The sequence below is a fragment of the Parus major genome, chromosome 23 (genome assembly GCF_001522545.3).
Source record: "Parus major isolate Abel chromosome 23, Parus_major1.1, whole genome shotgun sequence".
Lineage (NCBI taxonomy): Eukaryota > Metazoa > Chordata > Aves > Passeriformes > Paridae > Parus > Parus major.
In genome coordinates this window covers 1981417-1996557 of record NC_031791.1, presented here as the reverse complement: position 1 = coordinate 1996557, position 15141 = coordinate 1981417, and the positions used below count along the sequence as shown (strand labels likewise).

Genomic DNA, 15141 nt, shown 5'->3' with positions numbered 1-15141 from the left:
CCCCCCCGCCCCAGCCCAGCGGATCCCCCCGTGAGACTCTCACCCAGGCCCGCTGCACCCCCTCTTTCTGCTTGGGCACCCCCCGTGCGCTGCTTTCCCTCGGGAAAGCCCCGCTCTGTGCCCGGTGTTCCCCGTTTCCACCGGCTGCAAACCCCACTTCTCCCCGTCGTGGTTCCCCCCACCCCCGTGTCTTTTTCTCCATCCGGACCCCCCCCCGTGCTCGGTGCCCCCCGTTTTCCCGGCCGGGAGCCCTTTTTAGGGCGTGGGGGGGTTTTGGGGAGGGGGCGCGGGGTCCCGGCGGTGCCTAACGCGCTCCCCCCGCAGGAGAACGGCCATGTCATCTACAACGGGGACATGACGCCCAAGGTGGGGGTCGAGGTGGCCCCGCAGAACGGGAACGGCTCGGCGGAACCCCCCAAGGAGGAGAGCGAGGGCGAAGCGGGCGGTGCGGACACCATCGAGCCCGCCCCGGCCGCCGCCGACGGCGGCGACCCCAAAACCGAAGGGGCCGCCGCCCCCAAGGACGCCCCCAAGAAGAAGAAGAAGTTCTCCTTCAAGAAATCCTTCAAGCTGAGCGGGATCTCCTTTCGCAAGAACAAGAAGGAAGCCGGGGACTCCTCCGGCTCCTCGCCCACGGAGGAACAGGGCAAGAGCGAGGAGACCCCGCCGGGGGGGCTGCAGCCCTCGGCTCCCCCCGAGGAGGAGCAGAGCGGCCCCGGGGAGGGCGGCGAGGGGCCCGAGCCCAAGGATGGAGGAGAAGCCGCGGGGAGCCAGGAGGAGGAGAATCAGCAGCAGCAGGGAGGGGAGAGCCAAGGAGACACAGCCAAACCCGAGGAGCCCTCGAAAACCGCGGGGCCGGAGCCCACAACGAGCCCGGCGGAGCAGAAGGAAGAGTAGAGACCGCTCGGGCATCGTCCTCACCGGGGACTCTCACACCGCCCCCCGACCCTCCCCAACCCAGCCCGGATCGCCACGGACTCGCCCGCACCGCCCCGGCCCCCCTAGGACTGACAGCACCTCCCGCACACCCCGCCCTGCAGGGACCGCGCTCCCCGTTCCCGGTAGAAACCATCAAATAAAAGCTGGTTTGGATTCCCACCACCGCCGCCACTTGGAGTAGTTTGAGTTGAATTCCTTGGAGAAAATAAACAAACAAACAAAAGAAAGCTGGCGAGGAAGATTTGTCCCGGACACCACTGGAGTTTACAGTTTGTAAGAAGCCGGATCCCAAATCCCACTCTGGATCTCTCCAGACTGTCCCCCTCTCCTCCCGCTCCCACTGACTGTTCAATGGAATTTTTATTTTATTTTGTGTTTTTTTGGTTGGTTTTTTCGTTTGTTGTTTTTTTTTTTCCTTTTATTTCTCAGTTTACATTCCTGGTTCTGACTTTTCATTTCAAGTATTTTGTGCTTTTTTATATAGAAATCGATGGTTTAAAAAAGCTAATCTGGTTAGTTTTTTATAATGTCTTCTATTGGCTTAAAACTATAAAGCTTGTAAGTCCGCTGTGTTTAATTCTGCTTTAAGGGATAACTTTTAGGGTGTGGGGTGGAGAGAGGGGGCCCTACCAGCTGTATAATGTGAAGCCAACATTGTTTTTTGTTTTTTTCCTCTGTAAATAATTTTTTTAATGGCCAAGAAAACCGCTTGATTTGCAATTTTCTAACTTGTAAAAAAAAAGAAAAAAAAGAGAAAGAGAGAAAAAAAAATTAAAAAAAAAAAAAAGACAACAAACCCGAACTAAACCACCAAACAAAAGCTGTAACATTTGAAAGGAATAAATGGTGACCCCTTTATGGGAGAGCTGGAGTCCTTCTTGTCCTGGATGGCAGGGGAGGAAGACGGCAGTTGCTGATTTAGCCCAGCAGCTGCTGAGTTTAATCAGCGCTCGCCGTTAATTGACTCGCAGCAGATGCAGAGCCCACAAAGGACTTTCCCAGCCCAGCCCCATCCCCACCTCGCCATCGCTGCTCCAGCCCCGTTCTCTTCCCAATCCCGCTTTTCCCCATTGTGGAAGCTGGAAAAACCCTCGGGATTTTGTTTAGGATGAGGCGGAATTCCCGATTTCTTTTAATTTAAATGGATTTTTATTTTTTTTTAGAGAGAGAGGGATTAGCTCCTCTGGGCTGAAAGGAGCACAAAAGGCAGCAAAGATTTCCTGAACAAAGGGAAAAGGAGGCGACAATGGAGCCTCTATCCCTGCTCCTGTCACCTGCACCGGGATGGTTTTTCCCGGATGGATCGGGGTGGTTTTTCCCCAGGAGATCCCTGGAAAATGTTCCTGCAGCTCCTCCATTTCATGGCCTTGCTCCCAATTCCCACCTCGGCTCCCAGTTTGCCCAGTTCCACCTGCTCCTGCTGTTTTGGCTGGAGAAGAGCAAAAATAATAGAAAATAAATGAAATAAATAATATAAATAATATAAAATAATATAAAATAAAGCATTGTTTGCCCAACAGGCACCACCCTGGCAAGGGCAAGGAGCATCCAGGCTCTTCCCGAGCCTTGAGGTAGGTGGGAATACCCAGAAAATTCCATGTTTTATGCAAGGAAAGCCAAAATCAGGGATTTGTCTCCCAAATGGATTCATTTATTTGAGCAGGGGGGTGAAATAAATGGGTTTTTTTTCCCCAGTTTGGAAGGAAAAGTGGGATTTGGGAGCAGCTGGCGGAGCCGCAGCCTGGCAGCCATTTTAGAAACCCTGGAAAAGGGAAAAAGGGAAGGGCTCGGGAAGGGGGAATTCAATGGTGATTCCATTCAAATTCCAGGGGTTTTGTTCCAAAAAAAGGGGAGGATTTAATGGTGGGAGGGAGGATGGAGCCTTCCCGGCGCTGTTCAGCACCCAAAGTCCACTGAGCCCACACAAAGCTGGTTTTTTTTACTCCAAAAAGAGCAGATTTGGGGTTTTGTGGCCATTTCAGGTGTGATCAGCACTCGGCTCCACAATGGAGCTGTTAATAATTTAATTAAGGTATTTTCATCCTCTCAGATTCTGGATAAAACCACTAAAATCCAGCCCAAAGGTGAATTAAGTCCATCACTTGATTATTCCCGAAGTGTTCCACTCCAAGCAGGAAAACAAATGGGATCAGGGATGAGAACCTGGAGTTTGGGAATAAAATCAAACAGGTGAAGCTGTGAGGAAACAAAAAATAATCCCCAAAACCCATCATGTTTGAGCTCCTTTGAGAATCTCAAGGCAAAAAAAGAAAAGGGGGGGGAAAAGGGGGGAAAAAGAAAAGGGGGGGAAAAAAAAAGGGGGGGAAAAGGGGGGGAAAAAAAAAGGGGGGGGAAAAGGAAAAAAAAAATCCCCAAAAAACAAAGAAAACAAACAAAAAACCCAAATAATTGACAAAGGAAATAACCATTAACAAAAGAGATTCAAGCAAGAAAATCAAATCAAGGTATTTTCAGGTGTAGGTGGAATAAATAAATGTTTTGGTGGATGGAATTAAACCTGAAAGAAGAAAGGAATTAATGCCTTGTTTTTCTTCCCAATTCCTAATTCCACCTCTAATTTATTTTTTTTTTTATCCATTAGATCCACACACAGCTCTGAAAATGAATTAATTGAGCAAAAAAGCAGACCAGGCTCACACCAGCAATAGAAATGGAGCAGTTTTATTACAAAGGTTCTGAAAATTCAAAATAAACGCATCTTTAAAAAACCACAATAGATTTTTTCCCCTCCCCTCCTGTCCCTCCCACATTCCCCAGACACAAAGTTACACTGATCTCTCTCTTGTTTCACATAAAAACACTGAAAATCAGAGTGAAAACCTCACTCAAAGATCCCAAAGAGACTAAAAAAACTCCACGGTGAGGGGGGAGAAAAAATAAAAGGGAAGGGGGGGGTAAAAAAAAAATAAGGAATTAAAAAAATAAACCCTTTGAAAAAGAACCTGTGTGAAGTTTTAGCAGCATTATTGGAGTTGAAAATCTCAGCAGTGCTCCCATGGGAGGGTGCAGAGCCTCTGGAATTCCAGAGGGATCCCCCTGAGAAAGGAGAGCAGCGAGTGGGAACTGCCTGGAGAAACAAAAAAATAATGCAAAATTTTAAAAATCTGAATTTTTTCCCCCCCTCACCCCCCCCAAAAAAATTTATTTTTCCTTCTCTTGGTTGTAGAAAAGGAGAGGTAAAAGGTCACAAAAGAGATCTGGGGGTGAGGATGTGTGGGAGGAGGGAGAGGAGCTGTACAAAAGCTCAGAGCCCCATCTGCTGTTCCCTCAGGATAGAAAAGCTGGAATTTACTGGCCTTGGAAGGAAATCCAGTTGGAAAACTTGGCTTAAAAATAAGGAAAAACTTGGGTTTTTTTTAGGGATTCACATGAAGAAAAGCTGGGTTCTTTGAGGGGATTTCTGGGGTTTCAGCAGAAAAGTGGAGCCAAAGGGGAGGAATTCCCTCCCCACGCAGAGAGGCATCAAAAACCAGCAAAAAAAATCCCTTCCCTCCCTGGAGGAGCATCAAGTGCTGCCACACTCCCTGGATCCAGGAGATCCTGGAAAACTGAATCACCCCCTAAAGGTGATTTTCATTTTACTTTTTCCAGATCTGGGCTCTGGGGCTGATTCATTTAAAAAAAAAACAAAAAAAATTAAAAAAAAAAGGACTTTTCAGGTTTTTTTTCAGCTGCTTCATCTCTTTCCCCAAGTTTTGCTGCAGGGAGGAGCCAACTCTGTTCAAGAACTGCACAATTTAGACCCTGAGAAGTGGCACCAGCTCGCAGGTTTTTGTTTTTTTGTGGTTTGAATCCAACTGAAGACCCCAAAGGTCTCTCCCAGCTTTGTTTGGGAATTCTCCCATCAAAAACAACACCAAAAAAAAATAAAATTGAGGAAAACCAAGAATTGATGGCCATCTTTCCACCTAACCTGAAATGCAGACGCTACTTCTACTTAAATTATTCTTTTCCAAGGTTATTTCAGAGGAGAGAGCAAAGGCAAGGAAGTGATTTTTGTGTTTTTAGAGCCACACCAAGGAGGGGCAGTGGAAGGCAAAGGGTGAAACTCCCCCAGACACCAAACCTGGGCTGCTCAGCTGAATCCTCCCCTGCCTGCTCCCAGTGGAGTGCAGCAAGGAATAATTTACAGTTCTCCAGTCATTTATACAATTATATAGAAATATATACAGAAAACATATATAAAATAGAAATCCTGTGGGGAGGAGGCAACCCAGGAGCTAAACCTACAACACCCAGGCAGCTGCAGCCAACTCAAGTGGATTTTGTTTCTTCCTTCACCCTGGGGAAGCAAAAAAAAAATAGGATTTTGGTTTAAATCAACAATTTGGGTTTGAATCTAACAACAAGGCTTAAAAATGTTGCTTATTTTCAGCTAAAATTTAATATATTGCTGAAGGAAAAAGCAGTGTTTTGATTTTTTAGCCCTCTCAACACCTGCAAGCTTCTTCCAATGAGGAACCTGTGACAAATCAACCCAAAGTGTCACCCAAATTGTCACCTCAACCCTCCCAAACCCTGCTGGGCACAGGCAGGAGCCAGGCTCACCCTTTGGGTTCTGCTGCTGCTGCTTTTTCCTCTTTGACTTTTTCCTCTTCTTTCTCATCTGGAAAATAAAAATAAAAAATAAAATTAAAGACACACAGCAGTGCAGGAGGAAAGGAGAACTGCAGGTGGTGCCAGCCCTGCTGCTCTCACCTTTCTTCTCCTCTTCCTCCTTCTCCTCCTCTGCTTTCACACGTTTGGCTTTCTTGAAGTTGGCGACGTTTTTGCGTCCTCCCTCGCCCTCGTCCTCGGAGTCGGAGAATTCCTCATCGCAGGATATTCTCTTGTTGGAATTTCGGACTGAGGGGAGAGGACAGAGCTTGGCTGAGCAGATTTTCAAACTCAGGAGGCTCCCAGGATTAATTCTCTGAGCGGAGCTGACATAAATCAGGATTAGGCCGTGATAAAAACGCTTTATTTTGGTACCTGCTGCGTCTCTGAATTCATCCCAAGTGCTCCAAGACCACAGGGACAACTTGGATTAGGCACAGTGGGATGTCTAGACCTGACAGCAGGTTTAGAACCAGCCTCCCACTGCCAAATCTGTCTGCCAGATCCCAAGGGCCAAGCTGGATAGAAAACTCCATTTTCCACTGCTGGGATCACACCCAGGATTCTGCCAAGGATTCTGTCCCAGCACTCAGCAACTCCTGGAATTCCCCCTTGAAAACCAAAGTTCTTCCCAATATGGAAATCACCTGGCAGGAGAGATCCTGCAGTGCTTTGTCCTATAAAATCCCAGCAGGGAGGTGGGAATGGGCTCAAATCAGAGAGGTCAAACCCTGGGGCAGAGCCTGAGGTGAAGCTCCAGCCCCTCCCCGGGGATTCTGGGGGCTCCACAAAGTCCCAAGCCCAAGGGTTTGACTTTGGATGTCCCCACAAACCAAGGGGAATAAATCCTGGGGTCAGAATTGGATCTAAACCCTGCATCCTCATGAAGAGCTCATGGATCCCGCTCGGCTTTGGGCTTCTCCCAGCAGAATTCCCAGCAGAATTCAATTCCCAGCACCTACTGGAAATGCGTTTCTCAGGATCATCCTCCTCCTCATCCCCACTGTCCTCCTGGACAGCATCCTCAGGAATTGGCTGCATCTGGACCCCGGGAGCGTGAGGGAGCATCCTCAGGTTCTCGAAGAGCCGCTGCCTAGAGCCAGCCAGGGAAGGACACTTTGTCACCAGGGGCCACCCAAGGCCACCAGCCCCTGTGGAAGGGTCATTCCAACACCCACTTGATTTTCTCCAGGTATTCGTTGGTGTTCTGGTTGGTCATGTTGGAGGGGCTGATGTGGAGCTTGAAGTCTGGCCCAAAGTACTCGAAGTAGTCGTTGTATGGAAGTTCTGGGGGGAAATTAATGGTAATTAACACCGAAATAGAGGCAGGAGCAGCACTCGGGGCATCCACAAGGGATCATCCAGAGGTAAGAGAAGCCCAGCAGCACCATTTCCCTGAGCTCTTAGTGGGATATCACTGCTCCTCAGGGCTCCAGGGGGGAATTACCATTGGGGATCTCAGTGTCCAAAGCCACAGCAGTCTCGTAGGTCCAGCAGCGGGCCACGTTGCGGATCGTGTACCCCCCTCCTCCCAGCATCAGCATGGGCAGGTTAAAGCTCTTCACAAACTCCACGCACTTGGCATGGCCTGCAGGACAAAAAAAAGGTCCCACTCATTCCATAAATCCCAAGTTTTCCACGGAAGCTCCTGCTGTGCCTGTGGCAGTTCAGCTCCCACCTTTGATGGTCAGGTTGAAGCAGCCCAGCCTGTCCCCAGACAGGGAATCAGAGCCGCACTGCAGGACCACGGCGCTGGGCTGGAACGTCTCCATCACTTTGGAGATCACCTAAAACAACAAAAGCCTTGTCACCCCCTGCCCACAGGCCACTGTCACGGCAGCACAGTGACAGCCAGGCACGTGAAGCCATCCCCACAGCTGCCCTGCTAACACTGGGGCTCTCACACCGAGGAGATCCCACACAGGCACACATTGTTCGGGGGGAACAGAGCCCTTGGTGAGCCTTGTCACAGAAAAAACTCAATCCAACCCCCCAAAGAACGGCCCCAAGGACAAAGAGGGAGCCACAGAGGATCCCTGAGCAGAGGAGGCTTCACTTACAGGCTTGAAAATGGCTTCGTAGGACTCGTCGTCGATGCCGTCGCGCAGCGGGTAATTGACAGCGTAGTACTTCCCTTTGCCTGCCCCAATGTCCTGTGGGGTGAGAAAGGAGAATAGAGCTCACCACAAATCCAAATTCTGCTCCAAACTGGGAAAGGAAGCTTGGATCCCAGTCTAATCTGGATATGAAGCCAGAGGAGATATTTAACAATATTAATAAATATTAATGATTTACTGTGGAGATGCACAGCAGTGGCCCAGGCTGGCCAGACCACTCATTGAATCTATTCAGTCAGCAAACTCTACTTTAAAATAAAAATAAAATATTCTCCTCTAAACTAATATGTATTTTAACATCTCTTTTATCACTCACAGTGATAAAAGAAACTTTTTTTTTTAATCATTTATTAAAAAGAGCATTTCTTTCATCGCTCTAAGCAGTTTATTAAAAGTAGTTATTGCATTTATACCACACCAGCACCAAGCTCTTGGCAGGGCTGAAAAAAAATACAAATCCCAAGTGAAAGATGAGAGGATTCAGGTATAAAAAAAAACCTATAAAAATCCATAAATTTTTTTTCTATAAAAATAAGTAAAGAACCTTTCACCCCTGAGAACAGAAGTTCTGGCAATGTCACAAGGTGACACTTTGAGTGACACAGAACTGAGGCACTGCAGGAAATGCCAATAAAAATCCACTCCCTCAGAAACCTTCACCCAAGAGCTTGTGTCACCGAATTTTGTCACCAAAATGTCACCTTCAGAGTCATTTTTTGTGAGCACAACCCCACCAAGAGAGAGACTGAGAGCAAAGATTTGGGTTTAATAAACGATCAGGGAGCCTCCCCATCCAAAGCTCTGCTCACTGAGCAGGGACAGCCAGGAAAGATGGGAAAAAACCAAATTTCTTGGGAATTTTTTTGGCTCTCACCCTCAGGTCCCCAGTTCCTGGGAAATACTCTCCATATTTGTGGAAGGACACGGTCATGACTCGGTCTGTGGTGTAAAAAGCCTCCTCCACCCCATCCCCGTGGTGGATGTCGATGTCAATGTACAGCACCCGCTGGTGGTACCTGGAAAAAATCAGAATATTGCATTTATGCCAAGGAAAAACTGCCTCCAGAGCAGAGGAAACTGGGAGGAGAGCATGGAATTCAGGCCAGGATTTACAGGGGAAGGAGCTGCAGGAAAGGGACAGCAGTGGAACAGAAAATAAGTGACTTCTGCTGCTGAGTTTGTTTCAGATTCAGCTCAGTTTGGTCAGATTTAGCCAATAAAGTGTAATTTTATGCCCAAGCCTCCCCCAGTGAGGTCTGCCTGGAGCCAGAAGCTGTCACACAGCCATGGGTGGGTGGCACAGGGGAGGGACAAAGAACAGCAGCAAAAAATGCAACACCCAAAAAGCTCCAAAAATCCTCTGCCTCCTGCTGGACAAATCCCTTTGGGGAGAGAGGGGAGCAGAACCCAAAAAATCAGCTCTGCTGGGGAAAAAATAGGGAATAAAATAAAAACCCTGAGGAGAAAGCAGTGAGGAAGAGGAGGGAGTGGTGCTGCCCATACTTGAGGAGCTCCAGGATGGCCAGGACGATGTCGTTGACGTAGCAGAAACCAGAAGCTTCTGATTTTTTGGCGTGGTGGAGACCTCCTGCCCAGTTCACTGCGATGTCTGTCTGCTGCTTGTTCAGCTTCACAGCACTGGCTGGGGGAGAAAATCACACAGAGTTTAAAACAGGAGTGAAAACCCTGGGCCAGAGGCTGAGGTGAAGCTCCAGCTCCTCCCCGGGGTTTTTTGGGGGCTCCACAAAGCTCCAGCTCAAGGGTTTGACTCTGAATTTCCTCACAAACCAAGGGAAAATGGGAAATACTTCACATCCCTTTCAATTTTTGCCTCAGAGCAGAAAAATCTCCACAGAGTAGAGCCCAGCACCCAGCTGGTGTCACACTGGAGATGAGCTGGATTTCTCAGAGCCCTGAACAAATCAAGCTTTTAGCTGAGATATATTCAGGTCATTGAGTGAAAATGCATCCAGGCAAAGGAAGTTCTCCTCCCCCAGCCCCTTCCATCAACTTTCTGCACATTCTGGAATCTCCCAGGATCCAAATAAATTATAAATTCTGTGGAATTCTCCAGCTCTGGGAGCAGAGAGAGCACAGAGCTGCTTCAAAACCTGCTGCAGTCAGTGCTGGGGTGCTGCTGGCACAGGAAATACAGACTGGAGGTGTCATTGTGGCAGCAGCAGCAGCCACAAAGCTCTCAGGCTTTGTGCACATAAACAACTCCCCAGCAGTTTTGCTGTGAATTGTGAGAAAATAAAAAACATTTCAATGCTCCAGCTCTCAAACCTTTCAGTTTCTGCTTTGCCTCACATCCAGAGTTGTGTTCTTTTAAAAATAGCAGCTAAGCCAGCCTGGTCTTTCCTTTCCAAGTTGTGCCAGCCCAGAGTGAGACTTGTACAACTTTTATTTTAATGTAAAGCTCAGGTTGATTTTTTTTTTTTATTCAACCTTGCTGTTGTGGTTTTAACTCTGTCACTGGTGATGTTACAGAGACATTCAGTGAGATAACCCAAATCAGTGATTAACAAATGGAAAGGGATTCAACAGGCAAAGCCTGGAGGAAATCTGGATTTAATTATAAAATCAGCAATGTTCACAGAGACAGAATGACATAAAACACAATAAAAAATACACAGGATTTGTGATCTTACCAACAGAGCCTCCAGCAGAGAGCTGACAGAACTCAAAGAGCCCATCAAACACAGGGCAGTCCTCCCCAACATTAACTGGAAGAGAATGGAAAAGAGTTATTCAAATAAAAGCAGAAATAAAATCCAAATCTTACACCACCATTTGGGTTTGAAAAGTGGCCAAAAGGGTTAAACAAAATGCTGTGATCAAATGATAAAATAGAAATGTGTGGCTAACACTTTGCACACTCCTTTCACTTCAAATCACAGTTTTCAGCACAACTGGAGTTTTAGCCTCAATAAATTTTTACTGTAATTAATTCCACTATTAAAAATAGTCACTCATTACAAGAAATTAAACTTCAGGCCCTTTGATTTATTCTGCCCAAGTCTGGCATGCAAAAATGGAAGTAGAAACTGTTCATTCCCTTTCCAGCAGGTTTTGTTGAAGAAAAGCTCTGTCCTCTGCATATTTAATTTTCATATTTTGGCTTTTTCAGGAATAAAACACAAATGCAGAAAACACTGAGCACCAGGGAGAGCAGAGTGTTCATGAGCTGTGGCTGCTCCAGGGGTAAACAGGTCAGTTTGGGTAAAAAATGCACTTTGCTGGATGTCATTTGGTGGATTAAAGAATATCATGGACTGGGGGGAGGCTTTCAGTGTGTCTGAAATCATGAACCTCATGCAGAAATATCTGTCCCCTTCAGCTCATGGTGGTTTCCAAGAGTAAAATGTTGTTTGAATGAAGCTTGAGCACTTCCCACTGGTTGTCTGGACTTGTTAGAAATCTACTTTGCCAAAAAAACCATCAGCTCAGAGTGGCTGAGACAGCAAATCCAGGTTTTTGTACCATTAAAGAATGTTTCCATGGATTGGAGAGGTTGGAACAAGACATCAGCTCACAATTAACCTACAAAATCATTGGGTATTGATGAGCATCTCAAACTTGCCCTGAAAATCCTTCAGATTTGGGGTAGAATCGAGGAGTTTGGGTTTCTAAAATTTGCTGTTTTTAAATGCCCCAGCTCTTCTGGTTGAAGATGAGCATTAACACAAAATCCACACAGGTCAGAAATGGAGTAGTTCTGTCATCTCTGAGCCAGGAAGTGAATTTAGGCAACAAGAAAATCTCAAAATACAACCAGCTCAAAGGATTTCCCCCAGCTCCTTTAGCTTGAGAGAGGGACCTGTTTTTAAAATGCTTTATTCACCAGAAAAACCAAAAGCAAAGTCAAGAGAATGACAACTGATAGAAGTTTATCCCAAACTTTGGAGCTGGGCTGGGATTCCCAGATTTTCAGCTGCAGCATCACTCACATCTTTGCATCTGCTTGCTGTACTCAGACATGTTGTCAGGGCGGATGGACCTGAGGAATTTGATGTAATCGTCGCTGTGGTACTTGGTCATCTCCTCTGCATTGGCTTTGTGAGGACGCTGCAAGGACAGCAACACAGCAAGGATTGCTCTGGAATTCCTCCCCTCCCTAATTCCCAAATCCCAGATTTACCCCCAGGAACTGAGAAAATAATCAAATCAGCAGCGTTAAATAAGAAAAACTGAATTTGAAAGGCAAGAGTGGCACTGTTGGCAAGTTACATATGCAGACGTGGAAATAAATCTAATTTCAAGGATAAAAACCAGTTTTCCAGTCTCCAAAGCCTCTCTGAAGCATAGAACCCCTCACTTCAACACTAAGAAAAAAACAGAAATACATCAACACAACTGACTGGGGTTTATTCCTCTCCTCTCAGGGAAAAGCTCCACAATTAAAGAGTGAAACATCAATTATGACATCTAATAATGCCACACTTACATAGATCTCCATCTTCCTGTAGAGCCCATAGTTGAGCAGGAGGTTGTGGGTCATGCGGATCCTGTGGGGTTTCATGGGATGTCCTTGGCCATAATAATAATTCCCAACATCCCCTGGAAGCAGAAAGGAGTTGATCATCAATTCCTGGAGAGGGACCCATCAGCTCCTCTGGGATTTATTTCTCCTCCAGCAGTGGGTGGGATCTCCCACCTTCCTGGCACAGGGAAATCCATGGATTCAGGGTTCATCCTCAAATAAAGACAGAAGTTTGGAAGCTCAGGGAAGGGGAGACAGGGAATTTGGAATGCCACCATCACACTGCCATCAGTGGAATGTGTCCCTGCCCTTGGAAAGGAGCTGGAATTGGATCATTAGTGCTGGATCATCTTCCAACCCAAACCATTCCATGGTTCTGTCAATACAGAGGAAGAATCTCCAAGGTTTTTGGGCCAGAGGAGCTCTGGGCTCAGTGCCAGGAATCTCTCCCAGGTTTCAGGGAGTGCTGGGAGCAGGATTCCCAGGGGCCACGGGAGTTAATCCCGGCTCAGACAGTGACTCAGCCCAGGAACACCCGGCCTCTGCCTCACTTTCCTCCTGTTTACCCAAGGGAAATGGGATCCAGGGAACTCTGAACTCAGCAAACACCACCCAGCTCTGCTTTTACAGCTCCACGGTTGTTTTCACCCTTTTTTATTCCTTGAAATCCTCCAGAGGATTCCCAGGCCTTTCCAGCCACCGCCCAGGAATTATTTTATGGGACCAGGGGAACAAAGTCACCTCCCCACGAGGATTTTCTCCTCCAAACTGAGCTCACACTTCACTTCTAACTGGGTTCCTTTCCCAGGGGGGACTCATTTCCCTGAAATTTACAGGAATTTCACTTTCAGATTTCTGCCTGCTGCCTGATTTGGCTACAGGGAGCAGGAATCTCTCCCAAGCATCATTTTCCTGGGAAACCAGACCAAGTTGTTCCTGGGGTTGAACAACTCCTGATCCTTTTGGGAAGCAGGAGATCCAATCTGGTCTGGCTGGGTGACTCAGAAGGGAGAATTAATATTTCATCACCACTCCCCACCTTCTGCAGAAGCAGTTTTTCTTCCTGTGGACACAGATCTATTTTCAGGTAGGAAAAAGAGATGCCAGAGGTGCAAATCCCACATCCAGGCAAGTCTGCTGCTGGAATTTACTGTCTGTGGAGCTCTGGGGGGATGTTCTTTCAGTAAATAGAATTATTTTCAGTCCAATACGGGCTCTTTTCACTGAAAATAATTCTATTTTCTGAAATTTTGGAAATCCCTGCTGGCGTTTTCCTGGGCTAAGCATCCTGGCAGTTTTAGGGACGTATTTTACTACCTCTAAGTCAAGATTTGGGGATCTTGGAAGAGATATTTGAGGCTCTGCCTAAAAAACACAAGCACAGAATTCTGTGAAGCTTTTTCAAAGTCACCATCAGCTGTCCAGGGAATGCCCTGGGCCAACCCTGAGCTCCTGTTTCCTGTGCTGAGCACATCCCAAGCCCTGTGGATCCACGGATGAGCTCAGCTGCTCCTGGACGTCACAGCAGATTAAGGAGTGTGAACTTAGCAGGCTCTGCTGGGGTTAAACAAATCCCTCCACAGGGAGCTCTGAATGGAGAAATTCCATCCAAACCTTTCCACAGGCCCTCAGGATTCCATAAAGGACCCTTTGGATACCATCCCCACTTCCTTCATCCCATCAAATTCAGGGAATTCCCACATTCCAGGCCCGATTCAACTTCCCAGCGTGGAAAATAAAAGGTTCTAATCAACAAATTATTTATTTCCTCCCAGCAAATGCAGCTTTTTACCCCTCAGCTGTGGATGTTTGAGAGCTGCTCAGAAAAGAACAGTGAAAAAGAAAAAAAAAATCTTTTAAAAAAGGCACTAAAACCTCACCACAGAGCACAGAACCCAAATTTGTGAAATTCCTGTGCAGCAAAAACCTGCAGGGCAGCAGCATTTCAAACCAAACAACTGCTTATTTCATATTTCAGATATAATTAAGTGCCTTTAAAAATTATAACCCAACAGGGCTGAAAACCTCACATTTGAGGTAAAAAACTTCACATTCTTAGAGGGGGAAAAAAAAAAGCCCTCAGCACAGGATTTGGAAGAGCCTCTTACACTGCTCCAGCACTGGGCACATCCTTTGAGAGGGAAAAAGTAGCAAGAACAAGTTTTTATTTGATTTCAGGCTAAAACCTGCGACGGAACAGAGAATTTCAAAACGCCACTCATACAAGGTGAGCACAGAGCCTGTGAAAAACCAGCCAGGGCACCGAGCCAGCCCTCTAAAGGGAAAGGGAGAGGGGCAGGACTGGGATTTTCTGGAAGCCCCAGAGAAGGATTTGGCCACCCTGTTCCTTTCCTGCTCCACAGGGATGGTGACGCAGCCCCAGAGGCAGAACCACAAGGAGTCACTCCACAATCCACGATCCAGAGCCAGAAGTGAAGGATGCTCCTGGACAGGAGCTCCGTGCAAACAGCCACGCAGCCACCCTGGCTCCCAGAGCCTTTTTGTTCCCTCCTGACACCAGAGGACTGTCCCAGCAGTGCCTCTCCCTCCTCAGAGCCCGTGCAGCACCTCCTCCAGAGCTCCCCAAAATCCTTCTCCAGCATCACAGCATCCAAAGCCTCTCCTGGCCTCGTGCCCCTGTCACCATCCCGGACCCTTCCCAGCCTTTCCCATTTCCCAAAACCCCAGATCTCCCCACTTCCCCATCCCATTCCACCCCTCTGATTTCCCCCCACTCTTCCCATTCTCCCCTCCAGTGTCCCCCATACCCCTCCATGCCCGCCCACGTTTCCTATGCCCCTCAACCCCATAAAACCCCCACACAATCCTCGAGCCCCATGCCCTGCTTGCCCCTGCCCACCAGTGCCCCCAGTCTCCATCCCTGCAGCCCCCAGTGACCCCCCACAACCTTTAAAATCCTCCCCACCTCCATATCCTCCAATGATCCCCCGCTGCCAACCTCTCACCCCATCCCCAGCACCCCCA

The 15141-nt window shown here is 47.5% G+C and overlaps 2 protein-coding genes across 2 annotated transcripts in view; one reads left to right on the top strand and one right to left on the bottom strand.

Annotated features, from left to right (window-relative positions):
* The window catches only part of MARCKSL1 (MARCKS like 1), a 13117-nt gene extending 11315 nt beyond the window's left edge, over positions 1 to 1802 (top strand). The window contains exon 3 of the mRNA XM_015649054.3: positions 15 to 1802. Within this exon, the coding sequence (XP_015504540.1) occupies positions 15 to 897 (883 nt within the window). The 3' untranslated portion in view covers positions 898 to 1802. The remainder of the gene's footprint in view (positions 1 to 14) is intronic.
* A 1803-nt stretch (positions 1803 to 3605) lies between these two features.
* On the bottom strand, positions 3606 to 14818 carry HDAC1 (histone deacetylase 1). The gene is made up of 13 exons (XM_015649101.3): positions 12121 to 14818; positions 11624 to 11741; positions 10325 to 10399; positions 9177 to 9315; positions 8548 to 8689; positions 7617 to 7709; positions 7235 to 7343; positions 7004 to 7144; positions 6735 to 6843; positions 6519 to 6649; positions 5659 to 5805; positions 5509 to 5566; positions 3606 to 5242 (listed from the first exon to the last, which is right to left on the bottom strand). Exons 1-13 carry the CDS (start codon positions 12256 to 12258, stop codon positions 5215 to 5217), a joined length of 1428 nt encoding a protein of 475 aa, XP_015504587.1. The 5' UTR covers positions 12259 to 14818; the 3' UTR covers positions 3606 to 5214.
* Positions 14819 to 15141: the final 323 nt, after the last annotated feature.